This window comes from Dipodomys ordii, unplaced genomic scaffold (assembly GCF_000151885.1).
Source record: "Dipodomys ordii isolate 6190 unplaced genomic scaffold, Dord_2.0 Scaffold102, whole genome shotgun sequence".
In the NCBI taxonomy this organism is placed as follows: domain Eukaryota; kingdom Metazoa; phylum Chordata; class Mammalia; order Rodentia; family Heteromyidae; genus Dipodomys; species Dipodomys ordii.
The window spans coordinates 5,088,130-5,104,426 of record NW_012267318.1 but is presented as its reverse complement, the minus strand read 5'-3'; the positions used below and the strand labels follow the sequence as shown (position 1 = coordinate 5,104,426).

The following is a 16,297-nucleotide window of genomic DNA, read 5'->3' as shown; positions in this document are numbered from 1 at the left end:
TCTACTGAGGGGCATCTGGGTTGGTTCCAGATCTTAGCTATGGTAAATAATGCTGCAATAAACATAGCTGTGCTGGTAGCTTTAGTGTGGTCTTGTTTGTAAACATTTGGGTAAATGCCCAAAAGTGGGATTAAATTTCTTCAAACATCAAGAAATTTAGAAGAACCTGTGAAATGTGGATTATGTTTTAGTTTGTGAAATAAGGTTGTTTTAAAAGCTTAAATCACCTTATATTTTTTAATATTGCTTTTATTAGAAACAAATTGTACTTTGTTGTTAAAGATGTGAGAGAACCTATTCAGGGAAGGAAAGACCAGCCCTTCCAAGGAACACATCAGCTTTCTGAAAACACTTATTTATGCTCAGGAACTGGTGGACCATTCCTTGCTGACAGCAGGAGTCTGAAGCCCCAGCATTGGAACTATGTGTGAGAAAAACAGAATCTGGCATGGTGGCTAGAATTCTCAGGGGAGGTTAGCCCTCTTGCAATAACTCACACATATTATTTTTTCTGTTTGTCACTTGTCTGTGACTTGGCTTATGAAATGGCCTCCGGGAATGGAACTATTAGATCCTGACATGAAAATAACTATGCAAACTGAAAAAGTAACTTATCCGATCCCTTCTCCCTTTTTGTTAGTGCTGGGGTTGGATCTCAGTACCTTGTGCTTGCAGGCATTCTATTGCTGAGCCATGCCTCAAGCTCATGCTTTGAACTGGTTATTTTAGGGTCTTGCTTCCTGCCCAATCACCTGAACTGTGATCCTCTTAATTTATTAGGTTTCTCACCATAGCTGAGATGACAGGCATGCATCACTGTGCACAGCTTTTTCAGTTGGGAAGTTGTCTGTGTTGGTTGTTCTGGAACTGCAATCCTCCCAGTCATAGCCCCCCACATCCACCACCATCCAGCTATTCCATTCCACCACCACATCCAGCTATTGAAGAGATCTTGCATATATACCTGTGCTGGCCTCAAACTATGATCCTCCTCTCAGCCTCTCAAATAGGTAGGATTACAGGTGTGATCCACTAGCACTCAGCTCTTTACTTGATGTAATTAGGTGCATCTATAAAAATCCATAGCATATAATATAGCTAATGGTAAATGTTTGAGGGGCTTCCTTTTCAGCTTGGAAATTGTGATATGCGCTGTTACCCTATATACTCTGTATTATACTAGAAGATTTAGCTAGATTTAACCAATGTGATTGGGTAAGGAAAGAGAACCTATGCTGTACACGGGAGAAGAAACAACTCTTTCATTGGTTGTAAGTGAGGTGGCTGGGATCATAAAACAACCAAAACAATAAAATCTAGTATTTGTGAGTTTAGCAAAGTTTTTTTTTGGGGGGGTCCGTTCGTGGGCCCTGAACTCTGGGCCTGGGCACTGTCCCTCAGCTCTTCAGCTCAAGGCTAGCGCTCTACCACTTGAGCTGTAGCGCCACTTCCGGCTTTTTTCTTTTTGCTTATGTGGTGCTGAGGAATCGAACCCAGGGTCTCAGGCATGCAAGGCAAGCGCTCTACCACTGAGCCACCTTCCCAGCCCTAGCAAAGTTTTCTATAATGTCAGTTCTACATGAACAACAAACAATTGAGAGTGGAACTGTTAAAAAATATTTTACTCTGCCACCATTTAATCAATTTTACATCCTTAAGAATCCATCCAACATGAAGGTGGGTGACATTATTCAGAGCTAAATAAATGGAAGGTAGCTTAAAGTTGTGTCACCAAATTTCTCACCATGGTGAAAACAATCACAACTCAAATCTCTGGAGTAAATACATTAGACAGTGTGATTAATTTTTCTTTTGGTAGTAGTGGGACTTGAACTCAGGGTCTTGTACTTGGTGGGCAACTACTACGTGAGCTATGCTTTCAGACATTTTTTTTTTTTTACTTTTTTGTACAATTTTCAGGTAAAGTCTCCAGGTTTTGCCCAGGGACCAGCCTCAGAAAGTGATCCTTTTATCTGTGCAAATAGCTGGGATTACAGGCATGTATCATCACACTCTGCCATAGATGGGTTGATCTAAAAGGCACCAAGTGATCCGAAGGGACACAGGAGACAAGTAACTCTTGATAAAGGAAAACTAGGCAAGATAATTTATTTGCAGATCAAAATTTATTATAATGGGACTATATTTTAGGCCATGTTGTTGCAAAAACTGAAACAAAGAGCAGTAGAACTGAATAGAAAATTTGGAAAATGACACATAAAATTTGATTTACAGACAGTAAACACTACAGAGAATACGGAGGAGGCAACAAGTAATTGTAGGGTAGATTATAGATCAAAGTAGGAAAGGTAATATGTTAGTTTCTAGAAGACAGTACAAGAAGAACTTATTTATGACTTTGGGGTAAGTAACTTAAGGAGAATACAAACAGACAAAAGCACTAATCATGAAGGAAAACATACTTGTAAATTTGGTTGTATTAAAATCAAGACTTTTTTTTGAAAAAACACCTCTTTTGGAGTTTATTTCTATAAATATTATTTTCTATGATCAGAGGCACTGTACCTTTTTGTTACTTCCAAGACATTTTATTGAAAAGAAAAAAAATCACAAGAGAAAGTCATTATTAAGAGAATGTAAAAGTGCCTCCTGCAGTGCCTCATGCCTGTAATCCTAGCTGCTCAGGAGGCTGAGATCTGAGGGTCGCGGTTCAAAGCCAGCCCGGGCAGGAAAGTCCCTGAAACTCTTATCTCCAATAAACCACCAGAAAACCGGAAGTGACGCTGTGGCTCAAGTAGTAGAGCTCTAGCCTTGAGCTGAAGAGCTGAGGGACAGCGCCCAGGCCCTGAGTTCAAGCCCCACAACTGACAAAAAAAAAAGAAAGATGAGCCAGAAATAGAAGAATGGGCAAGTGACTTGATCATTCAGGTACTAAATAAAAAGAGATATCCAAATAACTACAACCACCTGAAAAGATATGACATCGAATCTGTAACCAGGAAAATGCAAATTTCAGCCACAATAAGGAAGTACTACAGATGACTAGAATGGGTACAATTAAAAAGCAAACAATGACACACAGCTTGGCAGAAGGAGAAGCCACAGTGCACATGTGAGAGTGCTAACTGAACAGCTGCTCGGGAAGATAGTGTGACCATCTGCTGAACCGGAAGCTTTGCGAAACCTGCAAGTCAGCAGCATGACTTCCAAATACACGTCCACACAGAACATCCACAGACGCATTAGTCACCACCATATTGTTTGTGTGTGTGTGAGAGGGGGGGGTGAGGGAGGGAGAGAGAAGAGAGAGGGAGGCAGACAGGCAGACACAGAAAAAACCTGGGCTTGAACTCAGGGCCAAGTCAGCTTTGTCCTTAAAAACTGGCACTCTACCACTTGAGCCACAGTTCCACTTCTGTCTCTTTGCTAGTTAATTGGAGATGAATGTCATATACTTAGCTGTCCAGGCTGGCTTTGAACTGGGATCCTCAGTTCTCAGCCTCCTGAGAGGCTCCAGATAAAGGCATGAGCTACTGGCAACCTAGCTAATCCAAATGTCTTTGAAAGAGAAAGTGGATACAACATGGTGGCATCTCCCCCACGGTCATCCCCACGGTCATACTAGGATGTAGTCTTGACCATGAGCAAACAAAAGCATCCAGGGTGATTTCACACCCCGAGAGCCAGCGGGCAGTTCTGCTTCCTGCCGTAGTCTGATCTTCACTCAGGAAAACATTCCTGACAGCCTTTGACAGTGGTAGTGTGTCCAGATTTTACCATGAGTGTTTCTCTGTATCTGAAAGGTTATTTTTCTTCTTTGGACCTGCTGTTTCTTTGCTATTCATCTCAGAAGTAATTTCTAGGAAAACCTCACTGCTGACTCTTCTAAGATCATTCCAGTGGTACAACTTTTCCCAACCCACTGCACACATGTTTCTCTCTCTTTTTTCTCCTCCCTCCTTCCCTCTCTTCTTCCTTCCTTCCCTCCATTCCTCCCCTTCCCTCTCTCCTCTCTCTCTCCTCTCCTTCCTTTCTTTCTTTTCTCTCCTTCTCTCTTTCTTTTCTCTCTCTCTCTCTCCTCTCCTTCCTTTCTTTCTTTCTTTTTTTCTTTCTTTCCTTCTTTCTTTCTTTCCTTCCTTCCCTCTTTCCTTTCTTCCTTCTTTCTTTCTTTCTTTCTTTCTCTTTTCTTTTTTCCTTTCTTCCTTTCCTAATACTGAGGCTTGAACTCAGGGTCAGGGTACTTTTATTTAAAGTCATTTTGTTCAAAGCTGGTATTCAACGACTTGAGCCACAGCTCCACTTTTAGATTTTGCATAGTGAATTGGGGATTTGAGTCTCACAGATTTTACTGAGTGGGCTGGCTGGAACCCTGATCTCAGACCTCAGCCTCCTGCGTAGGTAGGATTATAGAGTGAGCCTCTGCCACCTGGCACATACTTCTGTTGTAATATTTACTACATTCTAATGATACATATTTTTCTTTTCCTCTGGTGCTATGTATCTCATCTCATGGAAAGAAGCTAATTTTACTGATTTTCATTCATGGGTAGAGAAGTTCTCAGTTACTAGCGTATAATGCAAACCTTGAGAATGGTTTAAACTTGTCAAGTGCCATTGGTTTACTGAGGAGGTTGAGATCTGGAGGACTGAGGGATAAAAGCTAGTCCAGGCAGAAAACACCTCAAGACTTTAACTCCAAAATAACTATCAAAAACCTTGGCTGGAAGTGTGGCTCAGGGGGTAGAGAACCAGAAGAACAAATAGCCTGAGTGAAAGCACAAACCCCGAGTTCAAACCTCAGTACTGCTAAATGCACAGAGTGAAAATTGAGCATGTCTAATAATGACAATCATAATGCCATGATGAGCCATAAATACCCGAGTCCTTGCGTATGGGTGGGAGAAAGGAACAAGTATGTCCTTCAGTGACAATTATGCTAGAAGCTCCATGTGTTGAATATGACATATGGCGTCAAGGAAGCATCAGTGTATATGCTTTATGTACTCATTTTCCTTTCATTTGTCTATCCTTTTGTTAAATACTGAGGATTGCACTTAGGACCTTATGCATTTTAGGCAAGTACTTTACCATTTGAGGCCACCCTCCCTCCCCAGCCCTTTTATTTTGGTGCCAGTCTTAGGGCTTGAACTCAGGGCTTGGGTGCTGTCCCTAAGAATTTTTTTTTTGCTCAAGGTTGGCGCTCTAAGGAGGCTTCTAATTTTCTATAAGATGCTGTGTAAGTTGGGCTAAGTGGTTTTTTCCACTGGCTTAGGAATCAGAGTAGAAGTGTAATCCTTCACACATTACTTTGTGTAAAACTTACAATTCATAGGTACAAGGGGCAAACATAAACTGACATTTGTGCAATCCTGTGCTTTTAGGGAGGGCTGCTTACTTTTTCCAGGAGATAATTTTAACTTGTACAATTACAGTAAGAGCAGCATTTTAAAGTGGGAGACAGGAAGCAGCCATAAAGGAAATGGCTGCAAATAGAAAAACAGAGGCTTTCAGTAACACTTAGCATAGATTCTTGTCTTCTTCCTGCCTATGAGAACGTTTATATAAAGGCTCAGACAGAAGTTGGAGCTCTCAAGGAATGTTTATTTCCCCAGTTGCATTCCAAGGCAGAATGGAAGATAACTCACATATTCTAAAATTTTAACTATCTCATGGATTTACATAAAAGAATTAGGAAGTAAACCTATCTATAGCAATCGATATGGTATTTTTAGCCTACATGTTTGAGACAGATCATCGTAGATACACTGTAAATAATAGAAAGAAAACCTGGGATACAGCTCACTGGTAGAGAGCAAGGTACTAGGCTTAATCCTCTGCACAATGTGTGTGTGTGTGTGTGAGAGAGAGAGAGAGAGAGAGACAGAGAGAGAGACAGAGAGAGAGAGATACAGAGATAGAGACAGAGTCAGAGAGAGACACATAGAGACAGTATAGAGACAGAGGGACAAAAAGAGACACAGAGAGAGGGAGACAGAGAGAGACAGACACACAGAGAGAGACTCTAACCAATATATTGTTCTCTGTAGGGACCATAATCAATTTTAAAAAGGAAATAATGAAAGCCAGATTATAAATTCTAGAGAATCTGGCCTAAATCAGAAAATGTTCTTCTCTAGGTATTGGCTATGAGCTTATTGATTTTACAAAAGGAGCGTGTGGTAAATTAACATCAAAACTGACCTATATGTAAATTTACATATCCTAGCTTTTGAATCATACTACCCATTACAATGTTCTAGATTGGTTACTAGATTACTGCTATTCCTTTGCCAAGTATTTAATTTGTTCTTATAACCTGAACATTAAAAAAAATCTTTCCAAGTAGAATTAATTATGTTCAACCATCTAAGCAGATGCAATTAGCAATCCTGGGTACACACCAAGTGTATAACAAAAGCTGGCATCTTTTTATAGACTTTTATTTTCTCCCCACACCCAGGATGTGGTCAGTGGGGAAGACCCGTGCAACCACCTGGAGTGATGTCACCCTTTGGTCATCAATCCCTCCCCTCAACTTTCTTAATTTCATAGGATATGCATTGACTTTGGAATGGCTGATCTTAAAGGTACAGAGTCCCAGGGCCTTCCCCAGACCAACTGCCTCTTCCAAGGTTACTATTTCAAGAGGCCTAAAGTCACTTGATCCGCAGTGAGGTGACATGGGAGAATCCATTTGGGCTGCTTTCAGTGACAGCTCTAGAAGGCAGCTGGATGTAACCAAGCCAAGCGGCAGAACCTAGGATCCCAATGACGGGAAGCAATGGGACTGAGCCTGGACAGTGATGAAGAGGGCCAAGCCCTGCCTGGCCATCCAGCGTTGTCAGTCCACTAAATCTTGTCCCTGGCCAGCAGGAAAACATGGTAGAAACTCTATAAGTGGGGCATGCACCTGGAACTGGATCCCTCATAAGGAGAAATGCTTGAGATATTAAGACAATCGATAGTCCACATCCCAGTATGCCATAGATAATGTGGATACACATACAAGACTACTTATAGCAGTCTCAGAGCAGATTTTTCCCCCCAACTTTACAAATATGTACAGGGCTTCAAAGAAATGTGTGTGTGTGTGTGTGTGTGTGTGTGTGTGTGTGTGTTAATTTGTATTTGGAGGACTAGCAGATAACAGCTTTTTAAATTTTAGTTTAGTTTTTTAATACTGATACTGGGACTTGAACTCATGACCTTGAGTTCTTGTGCACTTTTTTTCTCTCTCAAGGCTGGAGCTTACCACATGAGCCACCCCTCCACTTCCAGCATTTTGTTGGCTAATTATAGTCTCTTGGATCTCTTGGATTTGTCTCTCAGTCTCTGCCTTAGAACCAGGATCCCCAGATCTCAGCTTTAGCCAGGATTACAGGCCTAAGCTACTGACGTCTGGCAAAAGAGCTTTATGCTTGATAAGAAATGTACTCATTACCTTGCTCATGTAACTGTAACCCCTCTGTACAGTATTTTCACAATAAAAAGCTTATTTTAAAAAATAGTTGGAATTATTGGAATAAAAAATACAATCACTAAAAAAAAACAAAACCCCAAGAGGTTGAATAAAAAAATAAGTTGGAATCAGAGAGAGGAAAATTAATTGAAAGTTCCAAACACATGCTATTATCATCAAGCTTCTCTGGGGAAAATAATCATTCTCCCACTGGTGAGATTAATGTGACTGAGGACTAATGGAGAACCAAATAGGGTGACAGCTAACTACAGGTCTGCATCACCTTGGCAAAAAGACTCTGGAGAGATGGACTGTAAAATTTATAGGCTGTACATTTTAGAAAATTAATATATGTCTAGGGTATAAATAATTTAACATTTTATTCCAGGTGTAGGGTAGATATCCCATAATAAAATACATTGGCAATGTGCTACAGTACAAATGGATAATAGTTTGCATGGTGGGTATAAAGACCAGTGCTAAATAGCCTCTGGTCAATTCAGACCGGATTTTGTAGATATGAAGGTGATTTAGGTTTCATGCATTTCAAGACTGTGAGCCTATCAGAATGGACCTTGAAAAAAAGAAAAAAAGCCCAGCAATGCTCAAATTCTAAGATACTCATTTGGTTCTGTTCAGGCATGTGTCCTACCAATTTTAGTCACAGAAAAGAGTGGCCACTGATCAAGCCAAGAGAAAATGAGCTAGAGAACAAAGGACAGCAAGGAAATAAGGGCCAAAAAAAGGAGATAGACAGGTACAAAAAAAATGGCTGGAGTGGAAGCTCAACAAAGACTGGACGTGACTGGAAGTGAAGAAGCCTGGAACCCGTTGGGACTGATGTAGCTGGAGGTAGAATTGCAAAGGCAGATGGAGGGAGCAGATGTGGGAATCAGAGAGAGAGCTCAATGTTATACAAGGCCCTGGCAGAGTTGAAGAAGATTAGAGATCATAGAATGACAGATGGGAAACAGAGACAAGAAAAGAGAGGGGAATTTCAGAGGTAAGAGGAAGAAGTGATGGATGTAAGAGGGAGCGATGTAAGAAGTGGAAAGAGTGGTCAGGATGATACCTGGAACCAAGTATGTACCAGCTTACGCAAAGGACAAATACTTGGGAAGTGAACATAGGAAAAGAACAAGTTCGAATATGTCCGGTGAACTTACTGAGGGCACTGTGTTGAGAACACCATAAACGCACCTTCTATTCCTATTTTGGTGTCATTTATTTAGCTTTCCTTTCTCCTCTCCTCCCCTACTCTAATCCTTTTACCTTCTCAACATCTAGCAATCACTGGACTATATTCAAATATATGCTCCTAGCTTCCACATATAAGGATGTGTGACCTTTGTCTTTCTGTGTGGACCTGAGGAGCATAAAGTCTACTGATACAAAGAGATGGTAAGAACAAGAGGGAAATGCCAGCCATCTGGGTGGGATTGGTGCATGCTGTCACATCACGCCACACTCGATTAATATGCACCATGCATCCATGTTGGTTAAAATAAGCTTGATTCATTAATTTATGTCTAGGATGATCTTATCAGATGAGGAGAAAAGCTCAAACGCTATGTACATATGACCATATAAGATGATGTTAAGTGAAATGAACCCCAAGATATAGACACAAAAGGTTTTGTTTGTTGTTGTTTTGAATATACTATGTGATTTTTCCCCCTTTATTTCTTTTGCATGTTCTTCCTCCTATGGTATATCCCTGTTGCACTTTATTTGATTGTGATACCTTGCATCTTGTATATACATTTATATAAGTTGGGGAGGAGGAGAAGGGGAAAAACAAAATGCTGAAACAAGGACACAGGAGGACCCATTGCAACAATGATACTTATAAAACACCATGTTGGAAATGAACCTTACAACTTTGGAGGGTGGGGGAGGGAAGGGAAGGAAGGGAAGGGATAGTGGGAGAAAATGGTAACTCTCCCCGACAAGAAATGTGCTCATTACTTTACTTATGTAACTGTAACTCCTCTGTACAGTATCTTTACAATAAAAAAAATTTAAAAATAAAAAAGAAATGTACTTATTACCTTACTGATGTAACTGTAACCTGTCTGTACAGCATCTTTACAAGAAAATAAAAATTTAAAAAACTGGAAAAAATATATATAAAATAAGCTTGAACAAAAGCATTTGAACATTTTCAACATAAGGAAGTAAAAAATATTTTATTTGAATATTAGACAAGTTGACATATGACAACACATCACAAGCCATAACACATAATTAGTTACATTTTTATGTTACTTAAAAAAGTTGAAGTAAGAAAGAAGAGTGAATGAGTCAAGCGGAAAAGGTCAGATAATGTGATGTCAGGAAAATGAACCCTTAGATATGTAAAAAAAAAAAAAGAAAGAAGAGTGAAGGCAGAAAGGAAGTGAGAGAGGAGAGAGAAAGAAGGATGATAACTGAGGGAAGGAACACCCAAGTTGAAAGATCAGGGGAAGGAGGAGAAGGACAAGAAAGGAAGGCTAAGATGTTACCAGTTGTGTTCAACATGTAGTTTTGTATGTGTATGTGTGTGCGCTAGAATTTAGACTCAGGGCCTGAGTACTCTGTCTTAGATTGTTTTGCTCAAAGCTGGCCTTCTACCATTCAAGCCACAGTTCCACTTCAGTGGCCTGAGCCACTGGTACTTATCTAATATCCATTTACTTCACAATGAAGTTCGTTTCTCAATTACAATTTCTTCTTAATCTTAAAGCTTTCAAATGCCTATTTATCACATGGGCATTGAATTGCCCATATTATTTTGGTTTTAGGGCACTTTTCCCTGGCAAGTAATGGTGGTAAATCATCATAGCAAATTTCCCCTTTAAAAATATACATATAGCTGGGCACCAGTGACTTACCCCTGTAATCCTAGCTACTGGGGAGGCTGAGATGTGAGGACCACAGTTCAAACCGAGCCTTGGTAGGAAAGTCATAAGACTCTTATGTCCAACAATCCACTCAGAAAAGGCCGAAGTAGCATTATGGCTCAAGGGATAGAACATCAGCCTTGAGTAGAAGCAGCTCAGGCACACGACCTAGGCCCTGAGTTCAAGCACCATGACTGGCAAAAAGAATAAGATTAGGTGGCTACAGGTCTGTGGGTTCATAAGGGAGCCAAAAAAATAAGATGGAAGAAAGACAGCCTCTTCAGTAAATGGTGCTGGCAAAATTGGTTAAACATCTGTAGAAAACTTGTTAAATCCTATATATCACTTTGCACCAGAATCAACTCCAAATGGGTCAAAGACCTCAAAGTAAAAAGACACTCTGAAAACAATACAGGAAGGAATAGTAGAAACTCCAGGGTTCCTTGGCACAGGCCAAAATTTCCTTAATAAAGACCCACAAGCACAACAAAGTTTGGACAAATGGGATTGCATGAAACTGCAGAGCTTCTGCATGACAAAGGACATTGCTAGGAAGATCAATAGAAAGCCCATTGACTGGGAGAAAATCTTCACTAGCCAGACAATGGACAAGGGCCTCATATCTAAAATATACTTAGAATTCAAAAAATTAAACTCCCCAAAAACAAACCCTCAAAGAAACAACTGCCCCATTAAAAAGTGGCCTAAAGACTTAAGGAGAGAGTTCTCTGAAGAAGAAATAAGAATGGCTCATAGATACATGAAGCTCAACTTCTCTAGCCATAAAAGAAATGCAAATCCAAACAACATTGAGATTCCACTTCACCCCAGTTAGAATGGCTATAATCAAGAGATCTAATAACAACAGATGCTGGAGGGGATGTGGACAGAAAGGAACCCTACTGCCTTGTTGGTGGGAGTGTAAACTTGTTCACTACTTTGGAAAGCAGTATGGAGGTTCCTCAAAGGACTCCACATAGATTTCCTCTATGATCCAGCAATCCCACTTTTGGGCATTTACCCAAACGATCACAAACAAAGGTATACTAAAGCTACCAGCACAACTATGTTTATCACAGCATTATTTATCATAGCTAAGATACGGAATCAACCCAGATGCCCCTCAGAATGATCACAAACAAGACTATACTAAAGCTACCAGGACAACTATGTTTATCACAGCATTATTCACCATAGCTAAGATATGGAACCAAACCAGATGTCCCTCAGTAGAAGAATGGAATAAGAAAATGTGATATATATGTATATATATATTTATATATATGTATATATATATATATGAATTCTATGCCTCCATCAGAAATAATATAAGGAAATGGAAAGACGGAAAAAATCATATTAGGTAAGCCAGACCCAAAGAGACATAGGGCTCATGCTTTCCCTTATTTGCAATAATTAGTATATATTTAGATCTTAGCAGATGAGCAGAATAGCTCAATAGCTATGTACATATGACCATATAAGATGATGCTAAATGAAATGAACTCCAAAGCACAAGACGTTTTTCTTTGTTGTTGTTGTTTTCAACGTATTACGTGTTTTTGTTTGGTTTGTATGTTCTTCACCCTCTGGTATGTCATCTGTTGTTACTGTATTTCATTCTGGTACACTGGTATTGTATATATGTTTATTTGAATTAGAGAAGAGAAGGGGAACAATAGAATGGTAAGACAAAGGACAAGGGGGGAACCAATGCAACAGTGACATCACAGACAATATGTTGGAAATGATCTGTACAAACTGGGGGTGGGCGGGAGGGGAGGGAAAGTAGGAGAAAAGTGAGGGAAGTGGAAACAGGGTTGACAAGAAATGTACTCATTACCTTACTTTTATAACTGAAACCTCTCTTAACTGAAACCCCTTTGAATTGATAATTAAAAAAAGAAAAAAAGCCAAAAGCAAACAAAAATTTAAAAAAAGAATAAGAAAAAAATTATTAAACATATACATATAAAATCCCACAATGTTTCCCCCTCCCCTCTGGAAAGTTAGGGTAGAGAAATAAATCAATGTAAGTAAAATGTAAAAGAAAGTTCTATTTTTTTTTTGTTTCTAGGTAACTATGCTTTTAATCCTACTGCTATTTCTCATGGAGAATAGCATGTTCTGCTTGATGAATAAGTTATACATTTACTAAGTGTGTGTGTGTGTGTGTGTGTGTGTGTGTGTGTGTGTGTGTGTGTGTGTGTGCGCGCGCGCGCCTGTATTGGGCTTGAACTCAGAGCCTGGAGACTGTCCCTTAGTTAACTCTCTCAAAGCTAATGTTCTACGTCTTGAACCACAATTCCACTTCTGGCTTTTTTCTGGTTAATTGGAAATAAGAGTCTCATGGTCTGGCTTTGATCTTCAGATCTTTGTGATCCTCAGATCTCAGCTAGGATTACAGGGCATGAACTATCAGTGCCCAAATATATATTTTCAGGTTCTTATAACGAAACATATACCTAAAACCCCTCCACATTTATTCTGTGCAACTGCTTACACGGAATTGTTGTTAATTAAATTTTATTTGGGATATTATTTTCCAGGAAAAAAAAGATAGCATTTGATTTTTCAATGTTAACTAATGAGAAAGCAACATCCCAATTTTTCTGAAATTCTAATGGCAGTCAAATTTGACACTTTACACGAGACACTGCAAAACGTTTATTACACCTGGTCATATTTGATGAACAAAAGTGGGTACATGTCCTCTTTTTCACCCTGTATTTATCAAGAGCCTCTAGAGGGGGCACCTTGCAAGGCTGTGACATTTGAATGGGCCATCTCATTCGCCCTCCCTACCCCCACCTCCGGGCAGGTTCCACTCAGCCTCAGGCAGGTGAACATCTTTCTCATTAGCAGTGTGACTCTTGTCCCTCAGAATAACTAGCTTGAAATACAATTGATTTTCACAGCAATAATCAGCATGGAAGTAATTGTGTGAAAGTGAAATGTATTGGGAAGATCTTTTCTCAATGTTAGAGAATAAATCGAAAGGACTAGTCAAACCTTGAACTTGGCCATTAGAGGGCAGGCCAACACCACTTACTATAAATGCTGCTCAGGCTTGCTGTGGTAGACCACAGGTTTTGAAGGTTAGCAACTTCGCTGAAGGACCATCAATGGGTGCTTAACCAGTCAGTAGGATCTGCGATATTTGACACTGATTTTCTACTTAAGGCCATTATTTTAATCTATAATACTTTACAGACTAAAATAGTGGCTTAAAATGACTTAAAATGGCCTTAAAAACTTGTTTTAAACTTTGAGGCTAGCTAGTAAGGATATATAATGACTAAATTAATGATAAAATGTATGTAATGATGATACATAATAGTTCATTCTCAGTCAACTTAGAAAAAAGACAGTGTACAAGGAACTGAAAATTTATAATTATAAAATTTCAAACTTTTCATTTTGTTTAGACTGCCCTAAGAATCTATCACAAACATTTAAATTTAAAAAGCAATATATACTTTGATATAATTTTAATGACTTGTTTGATTAATATATAGGCTTACCATTTTCATTATTTATAATTTTACTGTGTAAAAGAAAAAAAGAACTTTCACTGATTATATAGCAGGTATTACATCAGCAGGCATAAGGTACCACAGCACTAGTGTGTTTAACTGTGAAAACGAATTGTTTTAGGTTTAATATTTAAACAATGACAAAGTTAGAGAACAAAAACTTTGGACAACTACAATTAATCAACATTTATTAGGTTGTTACTATGTAATTTGTCCCTTATTTAGAAATTAAAGAAGACAAAAATAATCTGTTTAATTTTTTCATATTTTTTAGTAAAGAAGCTCATTGCATTATAGTAAATCATAAAGCATTTCTTTAGAAATAGATGTTTTTGTCTTTTAAACGGTTAAAGCAAACTCAAATTCATTACCATTAGTAAAAGCAGTAGGATAATAAAATTGGCTCACTACACAGTTACAGTATAAGCATTGAAGATTTTTTAAAGGCACAGATATTTCTGTGACATATCTTAAGAGGAAGAACTTACTTTTTAACTGTTTATTCTTAAAATCATATAAAATTACATATTATAAATTTGGATAGAACATAAGCCTATGAGGTAAGACTTAAAGCAAAGAGACAAGACTACTCTCTACCAATATATTCTATGCAAGATGAGTCCACATATTGTTTTTCTTTTGGAGGTAGCTTTTCATGTGTTTAAAACACAAAATAAAAATTATGTTAGACCTATTGGGATGAACATGTTTAAACAGTTTGGGACAAAGCTTTGAGTATGATTTCAAACTCACAATAAAATTTAACTATTTTAGAAACTTTAATTCATTAGGTGTACTTAAACATCGCATCAAATATTGCTCATACATATTGCATTTATGATTATGATACATACTGTATTTTCTTTCAAGATCGAAAATAAGTTGGGATTTCTTTAGTAAAATGGACTATTCTAAAAGAATGTCTCAGAAATAAAAATAGTTTTGAGTTCCAACATTTGTTCTCAGAGGCTTATCAAAATTCTTTATGAGAGGGTATAAATTAAATACACTTTGAATACTACTACTAATAAATGGCATATCTTAGGAATGATGGATAGATTAATTATAAGTATATAAAAACAAGTCTCTTTATTTAAAACCAGGTGAATATTTAAGTTTAATTTTTGTTAACTTCACAATAAAATGTCACTGATTTGAAAATTAGTACTTTGACTAAAAGGAAAAATTTCCAAAAGCTCAAAACAAAGGAGAAAATCATATTAATAGATACACTTTTATAGAACTTTTAGTGACTTGATTTCACATAGGTTATCTGTAAAGGGTATTGTTTTGTAGATTTCTCAGGGGCTTTGCAGTTTCTAGTCGATGTCAACAAATCATAGTTTCTAACAACTTCGATATTTTACAGATAGGTTCAACAGGTTGAATGGTTACAAAGCAATTTTCTAGTCTGCTACTTCACCCTACTTTTACAAAAACAAATACCTAAATATTTCTCTGATAGATCTGAGATTGTTAGTCAACACACCGCTGTTTTTTTTTTAAAGATAATTCATCTGCAACTTTAATACCACGCAAAGGCAACTTTCTAAGAAAAAAAAGTGTCATACTCAGAAATCACAAGGCTTAATGGGCTACAGCAATAAATGGTCTTGACAATGAAATGCAAAGTGGAATCTACCGAAAGCACCATAGAACTAAATAGAAAATTTATACTCTTTGGGAATTGCACTCATTTGAGATGAGAAAGAAGCATCCTTACCTCTGACATCTATCAGAATGATGACATGAAGTAGGAGGAACATTGCAATCGATCTCAGGCTGAGGAGATGTCTAATATCAGATGCAGAGCAACAGGCTTACAGCAATGAGGTTGTTTGACGTCGTCTCCTTATACCTCAGAACTAGTTCTGATATAGTAACTTGGGTGCCTCCCATGTATCTGAGCATGCTCACTGCTAAAATTTTCCCTGGCACAAGAGGAGATGGACTCTTGTCCCTACACAGCCTGCCCTTTCTCTTACTTTGTTTTATTTTAAATGCATAAATAGTGTCATTGGTCATGAATTCATTATAGCATGTAAAAGGGAGGCATAAATATGACTCAAATATTGTTAGATAAGAAACATTTGAAAATCAACTTTCCCTGTTTCCCTCCTCCAACCACATAGAACATTTTGCACAGACTTTAAATCTAAACATATAAAAGAAATTCTCAAATATGAAGGAGTATAGATTTATACTGAATAGGTTATGAAACTCTTCACATGCATATTTTTCATGCAATAAGCAACTGACAAAAATCTACTTACGGACAAATACAAAGAACACCCACTCCTATTCACACGTAAATGCTTTAGAATAACATACAGAAGAGAGTAATTATTAAAATATATAGCTGTGTGTTAAACAGTTACTTACTGTAAAACATTTACACAATATTTTGAAGCTCTCTTCGTCTCTCCCAGTCATATTTCTATTTTAAAGTGGATGACTTT

General features: G+C 38.1%; 1 protein-coding gene across 2 annotated transcripts in view; it reads right to left on the bottom strand.

Moving 5' to 3' along the window:
• Nucleotides 1–15,724, bottom strand: part of Rxfp2 (relaxin/insulin-like family peptide receptor 2) — a 67,529-nt gene extending 51,805 nt beyond the window's left edge. For both annotated transcript variants that reach the window (XM_013027280.1, XM_013027282.1), the window contains exon 1: nucleotides 15,562–15,724. In XM_013027280.1, the coding sequence (XP_012882734.1) occupies nucleotides 15,562–15,604 (43 nt within the window). In that variant the 5' untranslated portion in view covers nucleotides 15,605–15,724. The remainder of the gene's footprint in view (nucleotides 1–15,561) is intronic.
• Between the last annotated feature and the right edge of the window lie 573 nt (nucleotides 15,725–16,297).